The sequence below is a fragment of the Oncorhynchus keta genome, chromosome 17, assembly GCF_023373465.1.
Source record: "Oncorhynchus keta strain PuntledgeMale-10-30-2019 chromosome 17, Oket_V2, whole genome shotgun sequence".
NCBI lineage: Eukaryota > Metazoa > Chordata > Actinopteri > Salmoniformes > Salmonidae > Oncorhynchus > Oncorhynchus keta.
Window position 1 is genome coordinate 21,005,671 of NC_068437.1, and position 23,171 is coordinate 21,028,841.

Consider the following 23,171-nt stretch of genomic DNA (forward strand, 5'->3'; position numbering starts at 1 on the left):
CAGATTCAGTCTTCCCAGCCTGGTGCAGGTCTACAATTTTGTTTCTGGTGTCCTTTGACAGCTCTTTGGTCTTGGCCATAGTGGAGTTTCGAGTGTGACTGTTTGAGGTTGTGGACAGGTGTCTTTTATACTGATAACAAGTTCAAACAGGTGCCATTAATACAGGTAACGAGTGGAGGACAGAGGAGCCTCTTAAAGAAGAAGTTACAGGTCTGTGAGAGCCAGAAATCTTGCTTGTTTGTAGATGACCAAATACTTATTTTCCACCATCATTTGCAAAAAATTCATTAAAAAACCTAGAATGTGATTTTCAGAAGGGAAAAAAAGCATTTTGTCCGTCATAGTTGAAGTGTACCTATGATGAAAATGACAGGCCTCTCTCATCTTTTTAAGTGGGAGAACTTGCACAATTGGTGACTGACTAAATACTTTTTTTGCCCCACTGTACATACAGTGCCTTGCGAAAGTATTCGCCCCCCTTGAACTTTGCGACCTTTTGCCACATTTCAGGCTTCAAACATAAAGATATAAAACTGTATTTTTTTGTGAAGAATCAACAACAAGTGGGACACAATCATGAAGTGGAACGACATTTATTGGATATTTCAAACTTTTTTAACAAATCAAAAACGGAAAAATTGGGCGTGCAAAATTATTCAGCCCCTTTACTTTCAGTGCAGCAAACTCTCTCCAGAAGTTCAGTGAGGATCTCTGAATGGTCCAATGTTGACCTAAATGACTAATGATGATAAATACAAACCACCTGTGTGTAATCAAGTCTCCGTATAAATGCACCTGCACTGTGATAGTCTCAGAGGTCCATTAAAAGCGCAGAGAGCATCATGAAGAACAAGGAACACACCAGGCAGGTCCGAGATACTGTTGTGAAGAAGTTTAAAGCCGGATTTGGATACAAAAAGATTTCCCAAGCTTTAAACATCCCAAGGAGCACTGTGCAAGCGATAATATTGAAATGGAAGGAGTATCAGACCACTGCAAATCTACCAAGACCTGGCCGTCCCTCTAAACTTTCAGCTCATACAAGGAGAAGACTGATCAGAGATGCAGCCAAGAGGCCCATGATCACTCTGGATAAACTGCAGAGATCTACAGCTGAGGTGGGAGACTCTGTCCATAGGACAACAATCAGTCGTATATTGCACAAATCTGGCCTTTATGGAAGAGTGGCAAGAAGAAAGCCATTTCTTAAAGATATCCATAAAAAGTGTCGTTTAAAGTTTGCCACAAGCCACCTGGGAGACACACCAAACATGTGGAAGAAGGTGCTCTGGTCAGATGAAACCAAAATTGAACTTTTTGGCAACAATGCAAAACGTTATGTTTGGCGTAAAAGCAACACAGCTCATCACCCTGAACACACCATCCCCACTGTCAAACATGGTGGTGGCAGCATCATGGTTTGGGCCTGCTTTTCTTCAGCAGGGACAGGGAAGATGGTTAAAATTGATGGGAAGATGGATGGAGCCAAATACAGGACCATTCTGGAAGAAAACCTGATGGAGTCTGCAAAAGACCTGAGACTGGGACGGAGATTTGTCTTCCAACAAGACAATGATCCAAAACATAAAGCAAAATCTACAATGGAATGGTTAAAAAATACTTAGCACAGTCATTGAAGAAGAGTGGAACAACATTCCACAGGCCACAATCAACAGCCTAATCAACTCTATGCGAAGGAGATGTGTCACGCTGCATGAGGCAAATGGTGGTCAAAACAGATACCGACTGGTTTTCTGGTATCTGTATTCCCAGTTGCGGAATCAATAGATTAGGGCCTAATGAATCATTTCCTCATATGAACTGTAAATCAGTGAAGTCTTTGAAATGGTTGCATGTTGCGTTTATATTTTTGTTCAGTTTTATAGCTTATTAGTAGTGAACACTGTTGCTGCTCCACTAGCTAGAGACTTCACTGGGTCTCATTTTGATCTTTTGCAAATCAAGTTGTTTTCATTATTTTCAGGCTGTATTTCACAGGTAGGCCTAATACCAGGCATATTTGTGTGGGTGTGTTTTATTTTTATTGAACTTGCATGACTGGTATCCCTCAGCTCACAAAGACACTTTGTATGGTAGCTAGATTAGCATCAGGAGGGACCTTTTCTGTGAGCATTGCTGTGTGTTGGTGGAAGAGCTATCCTCTGTCTGAGGGTCAGGTGACACTATGGCTGGGCCTTCATCAGAAAGAACCTCGGTCTGGTGCTGTGTGTTGGTGGAAGAGCTATCCTCTGTCTGAGGGTCAGGTGACACTATGGCTGGGCCTTCATCAGAAAGAACCTAGGTCTGGTGCTGTGTGTTGGTGGAAGAGCTATCCTCTGTCTGAGGGTCAGGTGACACTATGGCTGGGCCTTCATCAGAAAGAACCTCGGTCTGGTGCTGTGTGTTGGTGGAAGAGCTATCCTCTGTCTGAGGGTGACACTATGGCTGGGCCTTCATCAGAAAGAACCTAGGTCTGGTGCTGTGTGTTGGTGGAAGAGCTATCCTCTGTCTGAGGGTCAGGTGACACTATGGCTGGGCCTTCATCAGAAAGAACCTCGGTCTGGTGCTGTGTGTTGGTGGAAGAGCTATCCTCTGTCTGAGGGTGTGGCTGGGTGGAAAGGTCTGGTGCTATGTGTTGGTGGAAGAGCTATCCTCTGTCTGAGGGTGACACTATGGCTGGGCCTTCATCAGAAAGAACCTAGGTCTGGTGCTGTGTGTTGGTGGAAGAGCTATCCTCTGTCTGAGGGTCAGGTGACACTATGGCTGGGCCTTCATCAGAAAGAACCTAGGTCTGGTGCTGTGCTATAGAAGGGAAGGAAAGCACAGCGTGGGGGCAAGCCACTAGCTTTGGTTTCTCTGCCTGCCTTGGTAGAATACACTAGGCTCACTCTATGTGTGTGGCATGGTGTCCCCTGTGGAAAACATCATGTAAAACATTTTGTCCAGTGGTCCTGCATCTCTAAAGACACATTGTCCTCCCATGTAAAAGGACTTGGCCACACTTTTTATGTTAGTCATTTTGTTCAGCAATGATTCATAGTTAATAGGGTGACAGTTTTATACTTTTGCTTGACTCCTATTTAGTGGAACATGATCCATTACTTAAATTCATACCATGCATACATTTTGAATAGGCTACTGTATGAATGCTTTTCTTTGATCTCCACTTTTAGTGGTTTATAATATTGAAAGGATGGGAAAAGTAGTTAAGTACAAATATTTGTGCTTTTATGTTAATTTCATTTACATAGAGTGCTTTGGAACTGATCACCAACCTCCATGTACAGTCGTGGCCAAAAGTTTTGAGAATGACACAAACATTAATTTCCACAAAGTTTGCTGCTTCAGTGTCTTTAGATATTTTTGTCAGGTGTTACTATAGAATACTGAAGTATAATTACAAGCATTTCATAAGTGTCAAAGGCTTTTATTGACAATTACATGAAGTTGATGCAAAGAGTCAAGATTTGCAGTGTTGACCCATCTTTTTCAAGACCTCTGCAATCCACCCTGGCATGCTGTCAATTAACTTCTGGGCCACATCCTGACTGATGGCAGCCCATTCTTGCATAGTCCATGCTTGAAGTTTGTCAGAATTTGTGGGGTTTTGTTTGTCCACCGGCCTCTTGAGGATTGACCACAAGTTCTCAATGGGATTAAGGTCTGGGGAGTTTCCTGGCCATAGACCCAAAATATCTGTGTTTTGTTCCCTGAGCCACTTAGTTATCACTTTTGCCCTATGGCAAGGAGCTCCATCATGCAGGAAAGGGCATTGTTCGTCACCAAACTGTTCCTGGATGGTTGGAAGAAGTTGCTCTCGGAGGATGTGTTGGTACCATCCTTTATTCATGGCTGTGTTTTTAGGCAAATTTGTGAGTGAGCCCACTGCCTTGGCTGAGAAGCAACCCCACACATGAATGGTCTCAGGATGCTTTACTGTTGGCATGACACAGGACTGATGGTAGCGCTCACCTTGTCTTCTCCGGACAAGTTTTTTTTCCGGATGCCCCAAACAACCGGGAAGGGGATTCATCAGAGAGAATGACTTTACCCCAGTCCTCAACAGTTCAATCCCTGTACCTTTTGCAGAATATCAGTCTGTCCCTGATGTATTCCTGGAGAGAAGTGACTTCTTTGCAGCCCTTCTTGACACCAGGCCATCCTCCAAAAGTCTTCGCCTCACTGTGCGTGCAGATGCACTCACACCTGCCTGCTGCCATTCCTGAGCAAGCTCTGTACTGGTGGTTCCCCAATCCCGCAGCTGAATCAACTTTGGGAGACGGTCCTGGCGCTTGCTGGACTTTCTTGGGCGCCCTGAAGCCTTCTTCACAACAATTGAACTACTCTCCTTGAAGTTCTTGATGATTCAATGAAAAAATGGTTGATTTAGGTGCAATTTTTCTGGCAGCAATTTCCTTGCCTGTGAAGCCCTTTATGTGCAACGCGATGATGACGGCATGTGTTTCCTTGCAGGTAACCATGATTGACAGAGGAAGAACAATGATTCCAAGCACCACCCTCATTTTGAAGCTTCCAGTCTGTTATTTGAACTCAATCAGCATGACAGAGTGATCTCCAGCCGTGTCCTCATCAACACTCACACCTGTGTTATCGAGAGAATCACTGACATGATGTCAGCTGGTCCTTTAGTGGCAGGGCTGAAATGCAGTGGAAATGTTTTTGGGGGATTCAGTTCATTTGCATGGCAAAGAGGGACTTTGCAATGAATAGCAATTCATCTGATCACTCTTCATAACATTCTGGAGTGTATGCAAATTGCCATCATACACACTGAGGCAGCAGACTTTGTGAAAATTAATAATTGTTTCATTCTCAAAACGTTTGGCTACGACTATACATGGTTACTTGGCACAAGAACAGGCAAATCAAATTGAATTGGTCACATACACATATTTAGCAGATGTTATTGCGGGTGTAGCGTAATGCTTGTGTTCCTAGCTCCGACAGTGCAGTAATATCTAATAATTCACAACAATACACACAAATCTAAAGTAAAATAATGGAGGTAAGAAATATATCAATATTAGGACAAGCAATGTCTGAGTGGCATTGACTAAAATACAGTAGAATAGAATACAGTATATACATTTGAGATGAGTAAAGCAGCATGTAAACATTTTAAAAGTGGTCAGTGATCCCTTGTCTATGTATATAGGGCAAAAGCCTCTAAGGTGCAGGGTTGAGTAACTGGGTGGTAATCGGCTACGGATGGCTATTTAACAGTCTAATGGCCTTGAAATAGAAGCTGTTTTTCAGTCTCTCGGTCCCAGCTTTGATGTACCTGTACTGACCACCTCTTCTGGATGGTAACGGGGTGAAGATGAATTTCTTCAGTTTCCTGAGGTTGAAGAGACGCTGTTGTGCTTTCTTCACCACACTGTCTATGTGGGTGGACCATTTCAGATCATCAGTGATATGTACGCAGAGGAACTTGAAGCTTTTCACCTTCTCCACTGCGGTCCCGTTGATGTGTATAGGGGCATGTTCTCTCTGGTGTCTGGAGTACAGGAGGGGGCTGTGCATGTACCCTGTGTTGAGGATCAGCAAAGTGGCGGTGTTGTTTCCTATCTTCACCACCCGGGGGTGGACCGTCAGGAAGTCCAGGACCCAGTTGCACAGAGATAGGCTCCGAGCTTAATGATGAGCTTGGAGGGTACTATGGTGTTGAAGGCTGAGCTATAGTCAATGAACAGTATTCTTACATCGGTATTCCGCTTGTCCAGATGGGATAGGGCAGTAGGGCAGTGTGATGGTGATTGCATCCTCTGTGGATCTATTGGGGTGGTAAGCAAATTGAAGTGGGTCTTGGGTGTAAGGTGGAGGTGATATGATCCTTAACTAGCCTCTCAAAGCACTTCATGATGGCAGAAGTGAGTGCTACGGGGCAATAGTCATTTAGTTCAGTTACCTTTTGCTTTCTTGGGTACAGTGGTGGACATCTTGAAGCAAGTGGAGACAGCAGACTGGGATAGGGAGAGATTGATTATCTCTGTAAACACTCCAGCCAGCTGGTCTGCGCATCCTCTGAGGACACGGAAGTAGGAAGTACAGTAATATAATTGATTGATTGCACAGATCTCATGTGGTATCAGAATAGCTTCAATGGAACTATTCACGTAGTGCAGATTGTATTCCACAACCTGGCACTACTCTGTCTGTTCATGGTTTAACAAAATATTATATGTTGCTTAGTTTGGCAAGTGGAGTAGGACAGCTTGTTAATAAGATGAGTAGGACTTGAAGACATGCTATTGTAGGCTGTTTCTTGGGTTTTCCTCTCGGGTGAACTTGTATTGTCAGTCAGTTTATGTTAGTGTTTCTTCTATATTTACAAAACAAATCTGCCGGGACGCGCTTTTAAAGGGATATGGTGATATTTTGGCTATTAAATCATGAACTCATGGATACCATTTGTCTCTGTGTGCAGTTAGAAGGAAGTCGCTAACGAGCGTTGGCGCTGTTTCTAACTGTTTCTAACATCTAGCTATGCTAGACTCAAGTCATTGCGCTAACACTAACTTCGAACTGCACGCAGAGCCATGCAAAAATCTCACATTATCCCTTTAAGATCAGTGGCAAGTTACAATGTATATAAGTAAACAGAGAGCAGTGGCGCGAATGAGAGCCTCGAGTGCACAGCCACCGCTTGCTCCTCATAATCTCCCTACAGTGAAGAGACACCCATCAGTTCTATTTCAGTTGGTGGCAATATAATTAAATATTCATGCATTTTGGAGTAGAATGTCCTTTTAAAAAGTCACCAGAAGTGGCCTTCTCACAGTCATTCTACAACAACACTCCTGCTCTGACTAAAATCTTCCGTCATATGTGATACCAGACTCCATTCCTCCTCTGCAGGGACAGTAGTTTGTTTTCTATTATATGAACTTATAACCCCTTGCCAAGTATGCAATGGGACTGATGCGTTGTTACAGTGATGTACAATCTGCTATTAAAAGTATGCTGATCTTTCCTCTCCTGTCTTTCTATTCCCCTGCTCCAGGCAGACGGTCAGTGGCAGTGTGAGTGGCAGTAGTTACTCTGGCTCCAGCTCTCGCTCAAGATCCCACTCCTCCTCTGCAACCATCTCACCTTCCGGGTCCAAGAAGTCCAGGTAGAAATAACAGATCCTACTTCCACTACTGGGTAAATATGGTGGTGGAAAAGTACCCAAGTGTCATACTTGAGTAAAAGTAAAGATACCTTAATAGAAGTAAAAGTGAAAGTCACCCACTAAAATACTACTTGAGTAAAAGTAATTGCTAAAATATACTTAAGTAAAATATACTCAAATTCCTTATATTGGGAATGGGGCGGCAGGTAGCCTGGTGGTTAGAACGTTGGGCCAGGTTGCTGGATCGAATCCCTGAGCTGACGAGGTCAAAATCTGTTGTTCTGCCCCTGAACAAGGCAGTTAACCCACTGTTCCCCGGTAGGCCGTCATTGTAAATAAGAATTTGTTCTTAACTGACTTGCCTAGTTAAATAAAGGTAAAACAAAATGTATATTAAGCAAACCAGATGGCACCATTATTATTAAATTACGGATAGCCAGGGGCACACCAACACTCAATCATAATTTACAAACGAAGCAAGTGTGTGAATTAGACCATTTTCCTATCTTTGCTAATCATTCAAAATGTAACGAGTACTTTTGGGTGTCGGGAAAATGAAAAAATAACATTTTCTTTAGGAATGTGTTAATGTAAAAGTTGTCAAATTTAAATAGTCAAGTACAGATACCCCCCAAAAAACTACTTAAGTAGTACTTTCAAGTATTTTTACTTAAGTACTTTACACCTTAGGATAAATGAGCATTGCACTGGTTTACACACAAATACAGAATAAACTACAACGTAACGTCTGAGGAAGTGATGCTGAACAGGTATTCCTTCGCCCACAGCTTAATTATTAGGATATTGGTAATCCTCCAAATCGACAATATGTGGATATGATTGTTACTTGGTTTCTTTTAATACCACACTGAACAAACTACATATAGAAAGCCAGATATGATTGCTTTAAAAGCTGGCAATTATGGTGTTTAGTAAAGCACTTTGAGACGGACATGTATTGAATCCTTTCTCTCTTCTTGCTATGTATCCACTGGTCAACTTTGTAGAAAATCCAGGTACTACGTCAATTTTATTATCCTTTTTCCCCCCTATACATCTGCTTCTCTTCATTCCTATTAACTGTAATTCATCTGTTTGATTGATTTCTTCTCCATGTTGCCCCACCATTCACTCATTTGTTACCCTCTGTACGTGTGTGTTGTAATCAACTTTTTTCTCACTCTAAAATATATATATTTTTACTGTGATGTATGAGTGAAACTACGTGTAAACAATGTGTTTTTGTGGCGCAGCACTGAGTCTCTTTCCCTGTGTTCTGTGTGGTCTCTGTGCAGGTCTCTGAGTGTGAGCAGTGTGTCTAGCGTGTCCTCGGCCTCCAGCAGCAGCTCTGTGAGGAGCGCTGACTCAGATGACATGTACGCCGACCTGGCCAGCCCTGTGTCGTCAGCCAGCTCCCGCTCCCCAACCCCAGGACACACCCATGCACGCAAGGAGAGGGGCCCCCCACGGGACAGGGGCCCCAACAAGGACAAAGGTAGTGGTCAGGCTTTTGTTATAGACTCTTGACTCACTCTGTATTGTGTTTAGGTTGGTGTGACACAGCCATAACAGAATCGCAGCATTTATTGGTTGTTGGTGACATACGTAGTGCTCTCCACACAGGGAAGCCCACTAAGAAAGATGAGCCCCATCCCCCCAGGGAGGACCGGAGGAAGATGGATCCCTCAGGCCTCCCTCCCAGAAACACTCACGGTCCCATGCCCAGGTCTGGGCCTGGCAGCAGGGGCCATGGTCCTGGAGGCCACCCCATGCACCCGCCGCACGGACCTCCCATGGGTCCCCCTGGAGGTTACGGCCAGCACAAAGACATCAAACTCACGCTCCTCAACAAGGTGACTAGTACTGGATTACTTTTGGAAGTCCCCAACCCAGGTAGACTACAAGTGATGAGTCTTTGAAGTTCTCTGAAGAGTATGTAGATACGAGTTACACTAATATCACACCCTGTGACACTGATGTCATTACAGGGTTTTGACTTTGGGGAAGGACAGTCAGTGTCTGACTTCCTCATACTCGTGTGATGTTATCAGTGAGACTGAATAAGTAGATATATTATTATCAAGCCTCTGTATACAATACTTTTGTTTTCGCTAACATTTACTCTCGGTTAACTGAAAAACAAACATTATTTGAATACCACCATTTAAGATGTGATTTGATCTCAATTTAATGTACTCCATTTTGCATTTGGTGCTTGTTGAATGTCTGACGAACCATGGCTCTCTCTCACTCTGTAGCAGCAGGCAGAGCGGGGTAACAGGAAGCGATACATGCCTTCAGACAAGGACAGGCCGACCTCTCCCCTCAGCAAGAGGATAGCAATGTCTCCTGAGAGAGGTGAGGGCCTCAAACTGTCCAGAAAAGTCAGGGATGAATGTGTTCTTTCCAGGGAAATCACACACACACACAGACACACACACACACACACACACACACACACACACAAATATGTGGTTCAGTTAACCCAAATGTGGAAATCCAACACCAGAGAAACCTCACAATAGGCTGCATTCTCTATGATCTGTCCACACGTCCCTGTTGTATTGTTGGTAATCAACTTCCCCTCAATGTCCTGCAGGTCGTGGTGACAGGAGGATGCCTGGACGGCCCCCACTCTCTCCTAGAATGGACCGGCCTAGAGGCCAGGGCCCTCGTCCCATGCCCCCACCGGGAGAAAGGTAGGTGCCCTCTGTGCTGCATCTCACCCCAGATCACACACACAACCCCAACCTGCCACCTCTTTGTTGGTGCTGCCCTTCTCCACTGCAGTAGTGATGTCATTTTAAGATTTTAGAGCAACCACAAGCCTTTGTTTTGAATGTGGATCAAGTCACGAAAGTGGAATCCCAGAAGTATATGATATTTAAGCAATAAGGCCCGAGGGGGTGTGGTATATGGCAAATATACCACGGCTAAGGGCTATTCTTATGCATGACACAGCGTGCCTGTACACAGCCCTTACCGTATATTGGCCCGTATATTGGCCCGTATATTGGCCATAAACCACAAAGCCCAGGGGTGCCTTATTGCTAATATAAACTGTTTACCCACGTAATTGAATGTTTTGTCATAGAAATGGTCTGGTTTGACAAATCAATACTTGTTTTATGTTCAAGTGTGTAAGGAGGGCAACAGTGAACCTGACACAATGCTGTAAAGCTAAAGAGACTTCCTTAGTTGGAAATCTAGTGGCCAATCAGCATTCAGGCCTCGAACCACCCAGTTTATAAACACCAATAATACACAGGGCATGTGACCATGGTGCCACACCATATAGAAAACTCACACAATGTGAGCCAAATCTACAGGTATCGTCTCTACCCTGGTAGATGTATCCTCATGATAACCCTTGTAAATTGTCATAGGCTTGTGGCTCTAAACCCAACCTTGTTATTTCCCTGTTTAGAAAACGTCCTCTGTCCCCACCACCCAAGTCGTCTGGGAAAGGTCCAGGGGGGTTGTCATCGGGCTCAGGCAAGCAGCCCCCAGGCGGCCCGGGCTCAGGCAAGCCTAGCAGCACACTGTCCCGCCGTGAGGAGCTGCTGAAACAGCTCAAAGCTGTGGAGGACGCCATTGCCCGCAAGAGGGCCAAGATCCCTGGGAAATAACCCTCACCCTGCTCGCCCGCCTGTCTGCCCAAGTCACCCAGGCAACTACAAGCATCAAGGGACATAAAATCACCAATCCCGTTCATGACGCCTAGCGTTCTCTGGAGATTTTAAAAAGGTTTCTGTCCCAAAATGTAAAGGCTATTGTGTAATTGTTCTTCGACAAAATGGCCACCAAAACATTTTTGCTTGTTTGCCCTCAGAGAGAGGTTGTCTTGATGATTTTACAGTACTGAAGAAATTTAGTAGCAGGGTGTCATTGTTGCTCTCTTGTCTGTTTAATAAGAAAGGAGAATATTGACATTGTCTCAATGATAAGGTGAATTTATATACTTTTGATCCACTCTCTCGGTCTGCCCCTTTTACTGTCTCATATCTCTCATGTCTTATTTTTATCGATTTTTTGTTGTTATTTTGGGGTTGGAATTGGTCTTGCCCTGTTCGATTCTAAAAATCCTGGAAACCGCTTCTAGGCTCCCATCTGGTTCTCTGTACAAACATTTAGCTTCTGTATTCATTCAGACTGAGAAACATTGAACAAGCTCAAAGGACCTCTTGTTCATGGTGGTCACATCTTAACCAATTACTTTTCCTCTTCTAGGTCTGTGCATTGTGTTATCTTACAGTGTGTATTTTACATACTGTTTTCAATCATAGTGAGCATATGACAAGCACCCTTTTTTTTCTCAAGTGTATGATTATAGAGAACAAATTGACAAATTGCTTTTTTTTTCTCCAGCTCTTCTCAAGTGATAAACTGTTTTATTTGTCCCACATTTTTAGTTGACACAGGAGTGTATGTTTGTGCTTTTGTGACAAAAGGCTTCTAAATAAACTATTTTGATAAAGCAAAACCATCTGAGCCAATTCCTTCTCTCCACACCCTCACTCTGCTACGTTTCCACGATCCTACATGACTTTGGATGAATCAATTCTTGAATTGCTTGTTTCATATCGTTTCTCACAAGAGATGGCGCTTCATGTACTGCATGTTAACATACATTTTCACTACCAAATATAATTAAAACACCTTGACTATCTCATCATGATTACTGCAGATTGTATGCATGTCAATGGGCAGGACACAATGCTTTCAATGGTGGGGCAAGGACATCACGTTAACTTTTTTTGCCCCTACTAGCACCTACTTTAATAATGACTAAGATTTGTGGTTGTCCCACCTAGCTATCTTACCCCTCCGGTTGTCCTCATATTCTGTATACACCCCGGGTCAAACTGACCCGCCTTGACCAAACCCCCAATGAGCACATGTGTGACAGTATGCATGTGCACAGCCTTTGCAGATATATTTCTTACACCTGCAGCACACAGTATGCATTGTAGAGTGCTTTGGTGGGCAGATCTGACACCTCTTACTTGCCCCAGCTGGGGCAGTGGCTAGTGGCTCCTCAGGTTGATCATGAGAGCTGGCCCTCTGAACAGCTTTCACAACTGCTGCAGATGCGTCTGCGGGGGAGACGCTCCCTTCTTTTGATGAATGGAGTTACATGTGCCTTTCCCAGCTGCTCGACAAACACCCTCTTCTTGTTGCGCTTACGAGTTATCCAGCAAGAGTTGTTCTCTCTCCATATCACAAAGGTATTGTAGGAGGAAACATCAATGATGTTGTGGAAGATGACCAGGGGCCAGCGGGCAGTCATCCTTCTGCAGCTGTATGTTCCAATCACCTTATTTAGGTGATTTAGGATCATGGCTGGCTTCCTGTCCTGGCGATGGCTAATTTCAGCCTCTGTGCGCAGTGTGCTCAGAAGTAACACATTCTTGTTTTTCTTTGGGAGGTAGGAAACTAGAGTGGTGGTGGGCGTGAAGGCAAACCTTGATGAGAAGACCTCTCTGTCCTTGACGCAAGCAGTGCAGGTGGGATCTCAGGGATCTGCTAACCGTTAGCTGTCTTATCGGCTGCTATCTGAATAGACAATCGGACTATTTATTTATTTATTTTTATTATTATTATGTTTTCTTCTTGGGCCTCTATAACTATATCTATTGTTTTTATTTTTGTTGTTGTGTGATTTGGATTAATCCCCTCTACCACACGGAACCCCACTAATCTACTGACGGAACGCAAGAGGTGGCTAATAACAGACCTCCATCCTATGCTAGCTTGCTACCGATGGCCTGGCTAGCTGTCTAAATCGCCGTGACCCCCAACCAACCTCTCCACTCACCGGACCCTTTTGATCACTCGACTAAGCATGCCTCTCCTTAATGTCAATATGCCTTGTCCATTGCTGTTCTGGTTAGTGTTTATTGGCTTATTTCACTGTAGAGCCTCTAGTCCTGCTCACTATACCTTATCCTTACCTATTAGTTCCACCACCCACACATGCAATGACATCTCCTGGTTTCAATGATGTTTCTAGAGACAATATCTCTCTCATCATCACTCAATACCTAGGTTTACCTCCACTGTATTCACATCCTACCATACCTTTGTCTGTACATTATACCTTGATGCTATTTTATCGCCCCCAGAAACCTCCTTTTACTCTCTGTTCCAGACGTTCTAGACGACCAATTCTTATTGCTTTTAGCCGCACTCTTATTCTACTCCTCCTATGTTCCTCTGGCAATGTAGAGGTGAATCCAGGCCCTGCAGTGCCTAGCTCCACTCCTATTCCCCAGGCGCTCTCCTTTGACGACTTCTGTAACCGTAATAGCCTTGGTTTCATGCATGTTAACATTAGAAGCCTCCTCCCTATGTTTGTTCTACTCACTGCTTTAGCACACTCTGCCAACCCGGATGTTCTAGCTGTGTCTGAATCCTGGCTTAGGAAGACCACCAAAAATTCTGAAATTTTAATTCCAAACTACAACATTTTTAGACAAGATAGAACTGCCAAAGGGGGCGGTGTTGCAATCTACTGCAAAGCCTGCAGAGTTCTGTCCTACTATCCAGGTCTGTACCCAAACAATTTGAACTTCTACTTTTAAAGCTGCCTGCTATAGACCACCCTCTGCCCCCAGCTGTGCTCTGGACTCCATATGTGAACTGATTGCCCCCCATCTATCTTCAGAGCTCGTGCTGCAAGGCGACCTAAACTGGAACATGCTTAACACCCCAGCCATCCTACAATCTAAACTTGATGCCCTCAATCTCACACAAATGATCAATGAACCTACCAGGTACCTCCCCAAAGCCTTAAACACGGGCACCCTCATAGATATCATCCTAACCAACTTGCCCTCTAAATACACCTCTGCTGTCTTCAACCAATATCTCAGCGATCACAGCCTCATTGCCTACATCCGTAATGGGTCAGCGGTCAAACGACCTCCACTCATCACTGTCAAACGCTCCCTGAAACACTTCAGCGAGCAGGCCTTTCTAATCGACCTGGCCGGGGTATCCTGGAAGGATATTGATCTCATCCCGTCAGTAGAGGATGCCTGGATATTGATTTTAAATGCCTTCCTAACCATCTTAAATAAACATGCCCCATTCAAGAAATTTAGAACCAGGATCAGATATAGCCCTTGGTTCTCCCCAGACCTGACTGCCCTTAACCAACACAAAAACATCCTATGGCGTTCTGCATTAGCATCGAACAGCCCCCGTGATATGCAGCTGTTTAGGGAAGCTAGAATCCATTATGCACAGGCAGTTAGAAAAGCCAAGGCTAGCTTTTTCAAGCAGAAATTTGCTTCCTGCAACACTAACTCAAAAATGTTCTGGGACACTGTAAAGTCCATGGAGAATAAGAACACCTCCCAGCTGCCCACTGCACTGAAGATAGGAAACACTGTCACCACTGTTAAATCCACCATAATTGAGAATTTCAATAAGCATTTTTCTGCACATTACTGTGCAGCCGTATTCATTGATCTGGCCAAGGCTTTCGACTCTGTCAATCACCACATTCTCATCGGCAGACTCGACAGCCTTGGTTTCTCAAATGATTGCCTCGCCTGGTTCACCAACTACTTCTCTGATAGAGAAGTGTGTCAAATCGGAGGGTCTGCTGTCCGGACCTCTGGCAGTCTCTATGGGGGTGCCACAGGGTTCAATTCTTGGACCGACTCTCTTCTCTGTATACATCAATGAGGTCGCTCTTGCTGCTGGTGAGTCTCTGATCCATCTTTACGCAGACGACACCATTCTGTATACTTCTGGCCCTTCTTTGGACACTGTGTTAACAACCCTCCAGGCAAGCTTCAATGCCATACAACTCTCCTTCCGTGGCCTCCAATTTCTCTAAAATGCAAGTAAAACTAAATGCATGCTCTTCAACCGATCGCTACCTGCACCTACCCGCCTGTCCAACATCACTAATCTGGACGGCTCTGACTTAGAATACGTGGACAACTACAAATACTTAGGTGTCTGGTTAGACTGTAAACTCTCCTTCCAGACCCATATCAAACATCTCCAATCCAAAGTTAAATCTAGAATTGGCTTCCTATTTCGCAACAAAGCATCCTTCACTCATGCTGCCAAACATACCCTTGTAAAACTGACCATCCTACCAATCCTCGACTTTGGCGATGTCATTTACAAAATAGCCTCCAATACCCTACTCAACAAATTGGATGCAGTCTATCACAGTGCAATCCGTTTTGTCACCAAAGCCCCATATACTACCCACCATTGCGACCTGTACGCTCTCGTTGGCTGGCCCTCGCTTCATACTCATCGCCAAACCCACTGGCTCCATGTCATCTACAAGATCCTGCTAGGTAAAGTCCCCCCTTATCTCAGCTCGCTGGTCACCATAGCATCTCCCACCTGTAGCACACGCTCCAGCAGGTATATCACCCTAGTCACCCCCAAAACCAATTCTTTCTTTGGCCGCCTCTCCTTCCAGTTCTCTGCTGCCAATGACTGGAACAAACTACAAAAATCTCTGAAACTGGAAACACTAATCTCCCTCACTAGCTTTAAGCACCAACTGTCAGAGCAGCTCACAGATTACTGCACCTGTACATAGCCCACCTATAATTTAGCCCAAACAACTGCCTCTTCCCAACTGTATTTAATTTATTTATTTATTTTGCTCCTTTGCACCCCATTATTTTTATTTCTACTTTGCACATTCTTCCATTGCAAAACTACCATTCCAGTGTTTTACTTGCTATATTGTATTTACTTTGCTTCTCACCTCATTTGCTCACATCGTATATAGACTTGTTTATACTGTATTATTGACTTGTGTAACTCTGTGTCGTTGTATCTGTCGAACTGCTTTGCTTTATCTTGGACAGGTCGCAATTGTAAATGAGAACTTGTTCTCAACTTGCCTACCTGGTTAAATAAAGGTTAAATAAAATAAATAAATAAAAATAAGAGGTGAAGAAATTGTCGCATGTGACATTGTGACCCCTCAGTCCCTCTGTCACATCAAGCACAACCCGCATCCCCTGGTTCTTCTCTGGGCCTCCACTGGTTGGCTTCCCGGTGTAGACTTGCATCTTCCAAGCGTAGCTGGATTTGGCGTCGCAGGCCACCCATGAATTGATGCCATATTTTGCTGGCTTGCTGGACATGTACTGCCGGAAAGGACAACGTCCTTTGGCAAGAAGAGATTGGCATCGTGGGTAATTATTAGTATCGGTGTCACACAGAAACAGTCACGGACGTCAGTAGTGAAAATCCCTTTTATTATATATATATAATTTGATATTTATTTATAAAGCCCTTCTTACATCAGCTGATATCTCAAAGTGATGTACAGAAACACAGCCTAAAACCCCAAACAGCAAGCAATGCAAGTGTAGAAGCACAGTGGCTAGGAAAAACTCCCGAGAAAGGACAGAACCTAGGAAGAAACCTATATACACTACCTCTGAATGTAACCAGTTGCTCATCCACTGTCACGTCAGGCCCTGGGTTGTAGAGGACTGGCAGCCGCTCTCAGACCTCTCTTATGGCTGCCAGTTTGTCTGTCGCACGTCTTACAGGTCTTGACTCACGGTCATCAAATCGTAGCAGTCTTGAGTAAGTGTGAAAGAGTTTGAGTGGCATGGTGGCACGGAAAATCGCCCTTCCACTCTGCATCCCATAGACTAGCTGCAGCCTTACCTCGGGACCTGTATACACCTGCTAAGATTAGCAGCCCTATGTAGGCATGCAGGTCAGTCTCATCAATCCCTTTCCAGCTGTCTCCATATTTTCGAAACCCCTTCAGATTTGTCATGTCCAGGATGATTTTTTCTATTGCCTGTGTGATGAACAGGTAGAATGTCGAGGCCATGTCATGGGCATGGGAAATGGCATACGTTGTGGGTCCCAGGGTCATCTCCAGGCCCTTATGCTCTGCCATCCTGCCCTGGTAGTGATATGCTACTGAGGACCATTTGATTTTGCCGTTTTTTGACAGGAAAATCTCTCTTTTAGCTTGAGGGAGTTCTTCTTCTTCCTCTTCTTCTGAAGATGATGCATTGTGCTCTGGGTTGTATTCCTCCCCATCTTCATCTTCTGACACATCCTTCACTTCCTCTTCAGAATCAGAGGAGTCTTGCTGGACATTTGAAAAAATATTTTCTAGAACCTGTTCAGCAGTGAAACACACTGTCATTGTTTCAGCACCTTGGACAAGACCACATGTCCCGACATGTACGGACGGACTTGTCTGGACATGTACGGAAATGTACCCATAACAATATTAGTATCTGTTGCTTCCTACAGCTTTCATGGATACATGAAGAAAGGCAACATTTCACTTTTGTACTACTCATACTGTACTACTGGGCACATACACGTAACAACAAACAATTCCACACACAGACATGGGGGGAGCAGAGGGTGAAATACACGTCAAATAATGAGGGAATGTAAACCAGGTGTGCGGGAAAGCAAGACAAAACAAATCTGAAAATGAAAAGTGGATCGGCGATGGCTAGAAGACCAGTGATGTCGACCGCCGAACGCCGCCCAAACAAGGAGAGGAACCGACTTCGGCGGAAGTCGTGACAATGTCAAGTTGAATAATATCCTAAAGGGGATTGTTCTCACTGCTCCACGTCTGGACATGTACGGACATGTACCCATTCACTTTTGTAGTACTGGGTTCAGTCTAGGACAAGTCATCAAATTTCAAGTTGCATAATATCATGGAGGTGATTGTTTTCACTGCTGTAGTGTCGGGTCAAAATGACCCGAGGACAGCGGGAGGGTCAACACTGTGTGGGTTCGAAATGACCCGAGAACAACACAGTGTCGTGTCGGGTCAAAATGACCCGAGAACAACACAGTGTCGTGTTGGGTCAAAATGACCCGAGAACAACACAGTGTCGTGTTGGGTCAAAATTACCCAAGGACAGCGGGAGGGTCAACAATGTGTGGGGTAAAAATGACCAGAGGACAGCGGGAGGGTCAACAATGTGTGGGGTCAAAATGACCAGAGGACAGCGGGAGGGTTAAGATTAAATGTGTTTCCATGGAGGTGACATGTCATGATAATTTACTGAAAGTTAGTAAGGTGGAAATGTGAGCCCAGCTGAACTGGTCAATGGTGAAAATCTACTGATTTAACATTTTATTATTGGAAAGTGAAATAGACATTGGAAAGTTCAAGGTACCAGCATTGGAAAGTTCCATTGTACAAGTCTATTTATTTAATATGTTTGCTCTTTGGGGCAGGGGTTTGATCATTGGAAAGTTCATGGTACTTGCCCTTATTGGGCTAGACTCATCTTTTCACCGAGCCTTTATAAAGTGGCAGATTTGTATCTCTTAGACATATTACTCAGTGGCAGATTGATAGTCTAGGGTCAGTTCCATCATGACCAGAATGTATTAGAAGAAACACACTAGTAGTTTATCTGCATGATAGCTCATTAGCTTGCAGATGGAGGGAACTTCTACTTTATCACAAAGAAAACTACCTATTTATAATGAAGCATGTTGACTTCTGACAGTTTACTGTACCATGTGGAACCCTTTTCAGATTTCTCTTTGCCTATGTATTGGCTTGATGGTGAGAATACCTGGCATTTTGACAATCTCACCTGATAGTTTATTACAATGCACTGATAAGGCATTATTGTATGCCTATCTCTCACTGCTGTACAAACACATCATGCTGTTCAAGAACCACCTTTGTTGGAAAGAATTCAATCAGGAAAAACACAGATTAGAAATACTTTCGGAACTCTGTGGCATCGACTTGCTCAGTGTGAACTGAAATGGTTGGTTAAGGGCTTGTAACTAAGCATTTTACGGTTGTATTCGGCGCATGTGACAAATACAATTTGATTTGATTTGATGGTAGTGAAGGAAAAGGATCCGATGGGGGGTCTGGAGAGAAGGAAAAGGCTCAGATGGTTTTGCTTTATCAAAATACATTATTTAGAAGCATTTTGTCACAAAAGCACAAACATACACTCCTGTGTCAACTAAAAATGTGGGACAAATAAAACAGTTTATCACTTGAGAAGAGCTGGAGGAAAAAAAGCAATACTTCACATCAATGTTAATTTGTTCTCTATAATCACACACTTGAAAGAAAAAAAACCCAGTTGAAGTGGCCGTCCTGATGAAAACCATTGATTGCATCAGAGTGGGAAGACCCAGGTTGCAGGAGAAAGTTGTGGTCTTGTGGGAAGGCTGATGAGGTTTCCTAGTGAAGCAGCTAAATATACTGTATTGAGAATTTAAGCATCATGTTCTGAAGAACAAAGTAAAATCATCAGCAAAGCAAAAGCCTATTGGTCTAACAACTAAATTAACCATAATATAAGAAAATTATAATTTAATACATTGTTACATTTATTATGAGTAGAAAACTGTGAAAAGGTGTAGTAGGATAAGCCACAATTAGGCTACATTTATAGATGGATGCAGATCAAATCAGTTTTAGCATTGTATGTATTAATGAACAGTTTTGTTACATTTCTTCATAATTCCTAGCTTCTGTCTTGACTGAGAACATGTCAGTAAGATTATTGTCAGTCATAAATGACTAGGGGATGCAGGTTGTCTGATATTAGATCTATCGTCAGCGTCAATATAGTAATTACATCAGATAAAAAAAATCAATGTGTATAAGCTATAGTATAAATCACATGAGTTCATATAAATGAATTTAATAACAGGTGATGTAATCTTAATGTAGACACTCACTGTAGGAAAGAGGATGCAGGGAACTCAATATTCCATTTCCTCCTACATGTGGATTTCCCCAAGCAGATAGTAGACTTGCCTATAAATTGTGTAGGAGCATGGGCATGATGGCACAAACCGAGCAAAAGCACCTGGGCTCCTCTAGCAAGATATTTGATATTTTAACAGGCCAGGCCTATTCAATATTATGCAGGTAAGTGAGAGATTAACTGCCCTGATGGAATGAAGTGTATACACCTCAATTCATGTTGGGTTGCCTTCTAATCCATCATTAGATGGATAGGCCTTTTTCAAATGGAAATTTCCAAATGTTTTTCATTTATTTCATCATTCCTTTGCAGACTCTAATTTTACTTGGACTTGTTATTGCTAAATGTAAATGGACAGCAGAGGCACACAAGTATAAGGGATGCTTCAGTACAGAAAAACTGGAGCATAGAGCTCTCAAGATCCTTCAACGAAACCGGTACCAGACAGATGTTCATATTAATGAATCACAGTATCACAAACTGGGTATGAAGAAGACCTGCCCCACTGTGCTTCGTTCACAGTCAGTAGACTACAACAATCGTTCAGTCTCCCCCTGGCGGTACAGGTAAGGCATCTCGTTCTCCTCTAAGTAAATACCTTTTGATAGGTCGAACATTGTTTTAACCATGCATCCATAATATTGTCAGTCTGACAATAACATAATTTGAGTAAATGTGCATGCCATATGGTTTCGAAATACATTTTTGGATAGCAATTTTCATTAATTAATAATTGGCTATTTTGATAACTGGATTGCCACTTTTCCCTTAGCATCGATAGCATGGAGGGACGATTCCACGAAAAGATTGTTGTTGCTGAATGTCTATGCGAGGGATGCCTCGTCATTAAAGGGCCCGGACACCACAGGGCCCAACATCATGCATATAACTCTGTGCCTATAGAGCAAACCCAGATGGTATTGATGAAGACCGTATGCCTGAACAACCCAGAAAAATACTCACTTACATCACACTTTGTCAAAGTGCCCATTGCCTGCACCTGTGTCAGGAGTAGGATATGATTGCCTCTCATAGAGGACAGTTTTTAGACAAACTGTCCTGACATGTTTCACATTTTGTTGTTTGTTTTTCAAATGCACTTACACTATTGAAAGTATTGCACTTAATATGCTTATGGATAATAAGCTATAGAGAATACATGCATTTTTATATGAGACCAAATTATTTCTGTACAGTATTTATGTTTCAAGATTGTATTTATTTAATGATCTATTGACTATTTATTGAACTAGCTATGTTCTAAATCTGTTTCTTTATATATGGTTTTTGGTGACTTTTGTTAATAGGCCTGTCTATTCCTTTCAACATCAATGTGTTCTTCTGTTGTTGTTTTCCCATCAGCTGCTCCACAGGCTCCCGAGTGGCGCAGCGGTCTAAGGCACTGCATTTCAGTGCTTGGGGTGTCACTACAGACACCCTGGTTCGAATCCAGGCTGTATCACAACCGGCCAAAATTGGGCGGCGCACAATTGGCCCAGTGTTGTCCGGGTTTGGCTAGTGTAGGCCAAGAATTTGTTTTTAACTGACTTGCCTAGTTAAATTAAGGTTACATTTTTTTATATTTATATATATATATCCATGGATATTGATTGGTAGTGATGCATTTATAGAAATGTAGCATCATTTATGGGATTTTATTGTTGATTCCTTAATAAAGATGCCTAATGAAATATCTGCCCCTCTTGCTTTATTTTGTCCAGCCTACACATTCAAGAATCACAGATTTTCTATACACTTGACCAATAAACTTGACCACTTGATCAGTAGACAAGGTTAATTAATTTAGGATTAAATATTGGTTTAGCTTCATGGGGGTCATAATGTATAATAACGTTATTAAATAGACTAAACAAAAAAACGCGCAATGGAAAACGCTGCATTATTACATTACATTAATAGCCATACATTTGTTTAGATTTGAGAATCAGCGCAGTTGAAGTCCCTGATCTTTAGCCAACGTCATGGCTGCAATTCCTTCTAGGCGTCCGCCATTTCTTTATCCCTATTTTATGCTTTCAAATCTTTGAAATTATGACCAATCGGATGCACTCCTGAGCTACCCACAATATTACGTATACTTTCTGCGACAAGTGTTTTTAGCAGCATGGCTAAAAATGAGTAGCGGGTCTTGAATTGAAAACTGCAGGACCTCTGCTGAAGCGAAATAAAACATAAATATGACTTCAGCCATACTGTCTGCACTTGGTGTCCTCACTAAACCTATCGGAGGTAAGTTAATATTCCGTGTGATTTAGCTAAATACGTTCCTCATTAATATATATGTGTACAGTGCTAGCTAGATTAGCCACGTATGATACGTGAACGCTGTCTACGTTTAATTTGATCCGCTATACTGCATTTCATTTTATCCATGTCAGAAGAAAAAGCGCTGTTACTAGCTAGCTTGGTAAATCAGCTCAATCAATGGGCTTTGACTAAATCTGTCTGGATGTATGTGTGTCTGCTGATCCTATATGTCCCCTCCAGAGACCATAGTGCATGGTACTAAATATACTGAACAGGAGGCACTGATGGCTGCACTCCAAGCCAACCAGGCCCTGCTGGAGGAACGTCTGCAGGGGGAGAAGGGCCTGTACGAGGTGCGCAGACTGCGGGAGGAGGTGAGGGCAGGGGTGCCCTGGATCTGCACTGATACAGAGGACGTCACATGGAGCTTTGTCCAAGAGTGTCTGCTGCTGTTGCTAAGCCTGTCCCGTAACCTCACTCTCCAGCTAGAGCTCTTCAACCAAGCCCCCAGTCCGGCTATGTCCAGGTTGCGGACCCCTGAGATGGCCCCTCCTCTGCCCCCTGACGTGCTGAGCGTGGCCCAACAGAAGACACTTGGTGCAGCTCTTCAATTTGTTGTCTCCCTGGGCCTCTGTCCCTACCTGGCCCTGGGGGTGGGGGTGCCACTGGGGCGCAGGTCAGCGTTTGGGAAGTTGGTGGAGGGGTTGGTGTGTCATGATGTGGCCCCTGTCCCTGAGCGCCGTCTCCTGACCACCACTGCTGTTCTGATGGAGCTGTCTGTGCTGTCATCACTGGCCACCATGGTCTACACTCGCCACCTGGGAGATGTCATGGCAGCGCTATGCCAGCTAGGACACCGCCCAGAGAAAGGCACCACTAAGGAAGAGAAGGTAATTCACTGTTCCGGCCTGACGATGTTGAATATGAATGGTATTATTATAACTTGATATCATGGATTTGGATATCAGTTTTTCAGCAAAATAAGATGCCCATGTAGTTTCCTGTTTTGTCTATTTGCCATTATGAAG

General features: G+C 43.5%; 3 protein-coding genes and 1 pseudogene across 3 annotated transcripts in view; 3 read left to right on the plus strand and 1 right to left on the minus strand.

The window, feature by feature from the left end:
- Positions 1 to 11,618, plus strand: part of LOC118396623 (zinc finger CCCH domain-containing protein 18-like) — a 34,885-nt gene extending 23,267 nt beyond the window's left edge. The window contains exons 15-20 of the mRNA XM_035790925.1: positions 7,025 to 7,135; positions 8,431 to 8,630; positions 8,759 to 8,988; positions 9,394 to 9,493; positions 9,735 to 9,834; positions 10,563 to 11,618. Coding sequence (XP_035646818.1) covers positions 7,025 to 7,135; positions 8,431 to 8,630; positions 8,759 to 8,988; positions 9,394 to 9,493; positions 9,735 to 9,834; positions 10,563 to 10,764 — 943 coding nt within the window. The 3' untranslated portion in view covers positions 10,765 to 11,618. The remainder of the gene's footprint in view (positions 1 to 7,024; positions 7,136 to 8,430; positions 8,631 to 8,758; positions 8,989 to 9,393; positions 9,494 to 9,734; positions 9,835 to 10,562) is intronic.
- A 4,453-nt stretch (positions 11,619 to 16,071) lies between these two features.
- LOC127908177 (piggyBac transposable element-derived protein 4-like) lies at positions 16,072 to 17,300 on the minus strand (annotated as a pseudogene).
- A 36-nt stretch (positions 17,301 to 17,336) lies between these two features.
- Positions 17,337 to 20,897, plus strand: LOC118396240 (interleukin-17C-like). Its single transcript, XM_035790336.1, has 4 exons — positions 17,337 to 17,362; positions 20,015 to 20,039; positions 20,188 to 20,441; positions 20,648 to 20,897. The coding sequence occupies exons 1-4, from the start codon at positions 17,337 to 17,339 to the stop codon at positions 20,895 to 20,897; spliced, it is 555 nt and encodes a 184-aa protein (XP_035646229.1).
- Positions 20,898 to 21,952: 1,055 nt separating this feature from the next.
- Positions 21,953 to 23,171, plus strand: part of tango6 (transport and golgi organization 6 homolog (Drosophila)) — a 33,958-nt gene continuing 32,739 nt past the window's right edge. Inside the window, exons 1-2 of the mRNA XM_035790926.2 lie at positions 21,953 to 22,125; positions 22,384 to 23,033. Coding sequence (XP_035646819.1) covers positions 22,074 to 22,125; positions 22,384 to 23,033 — 702 coding nt within the window. The 5' untranslated portion in view covers positions 21,953 to 22,073. The remainder of the gene's footprint in view (positions 22,126 to 22,383; positions 23,034 to 23,171) is intronic.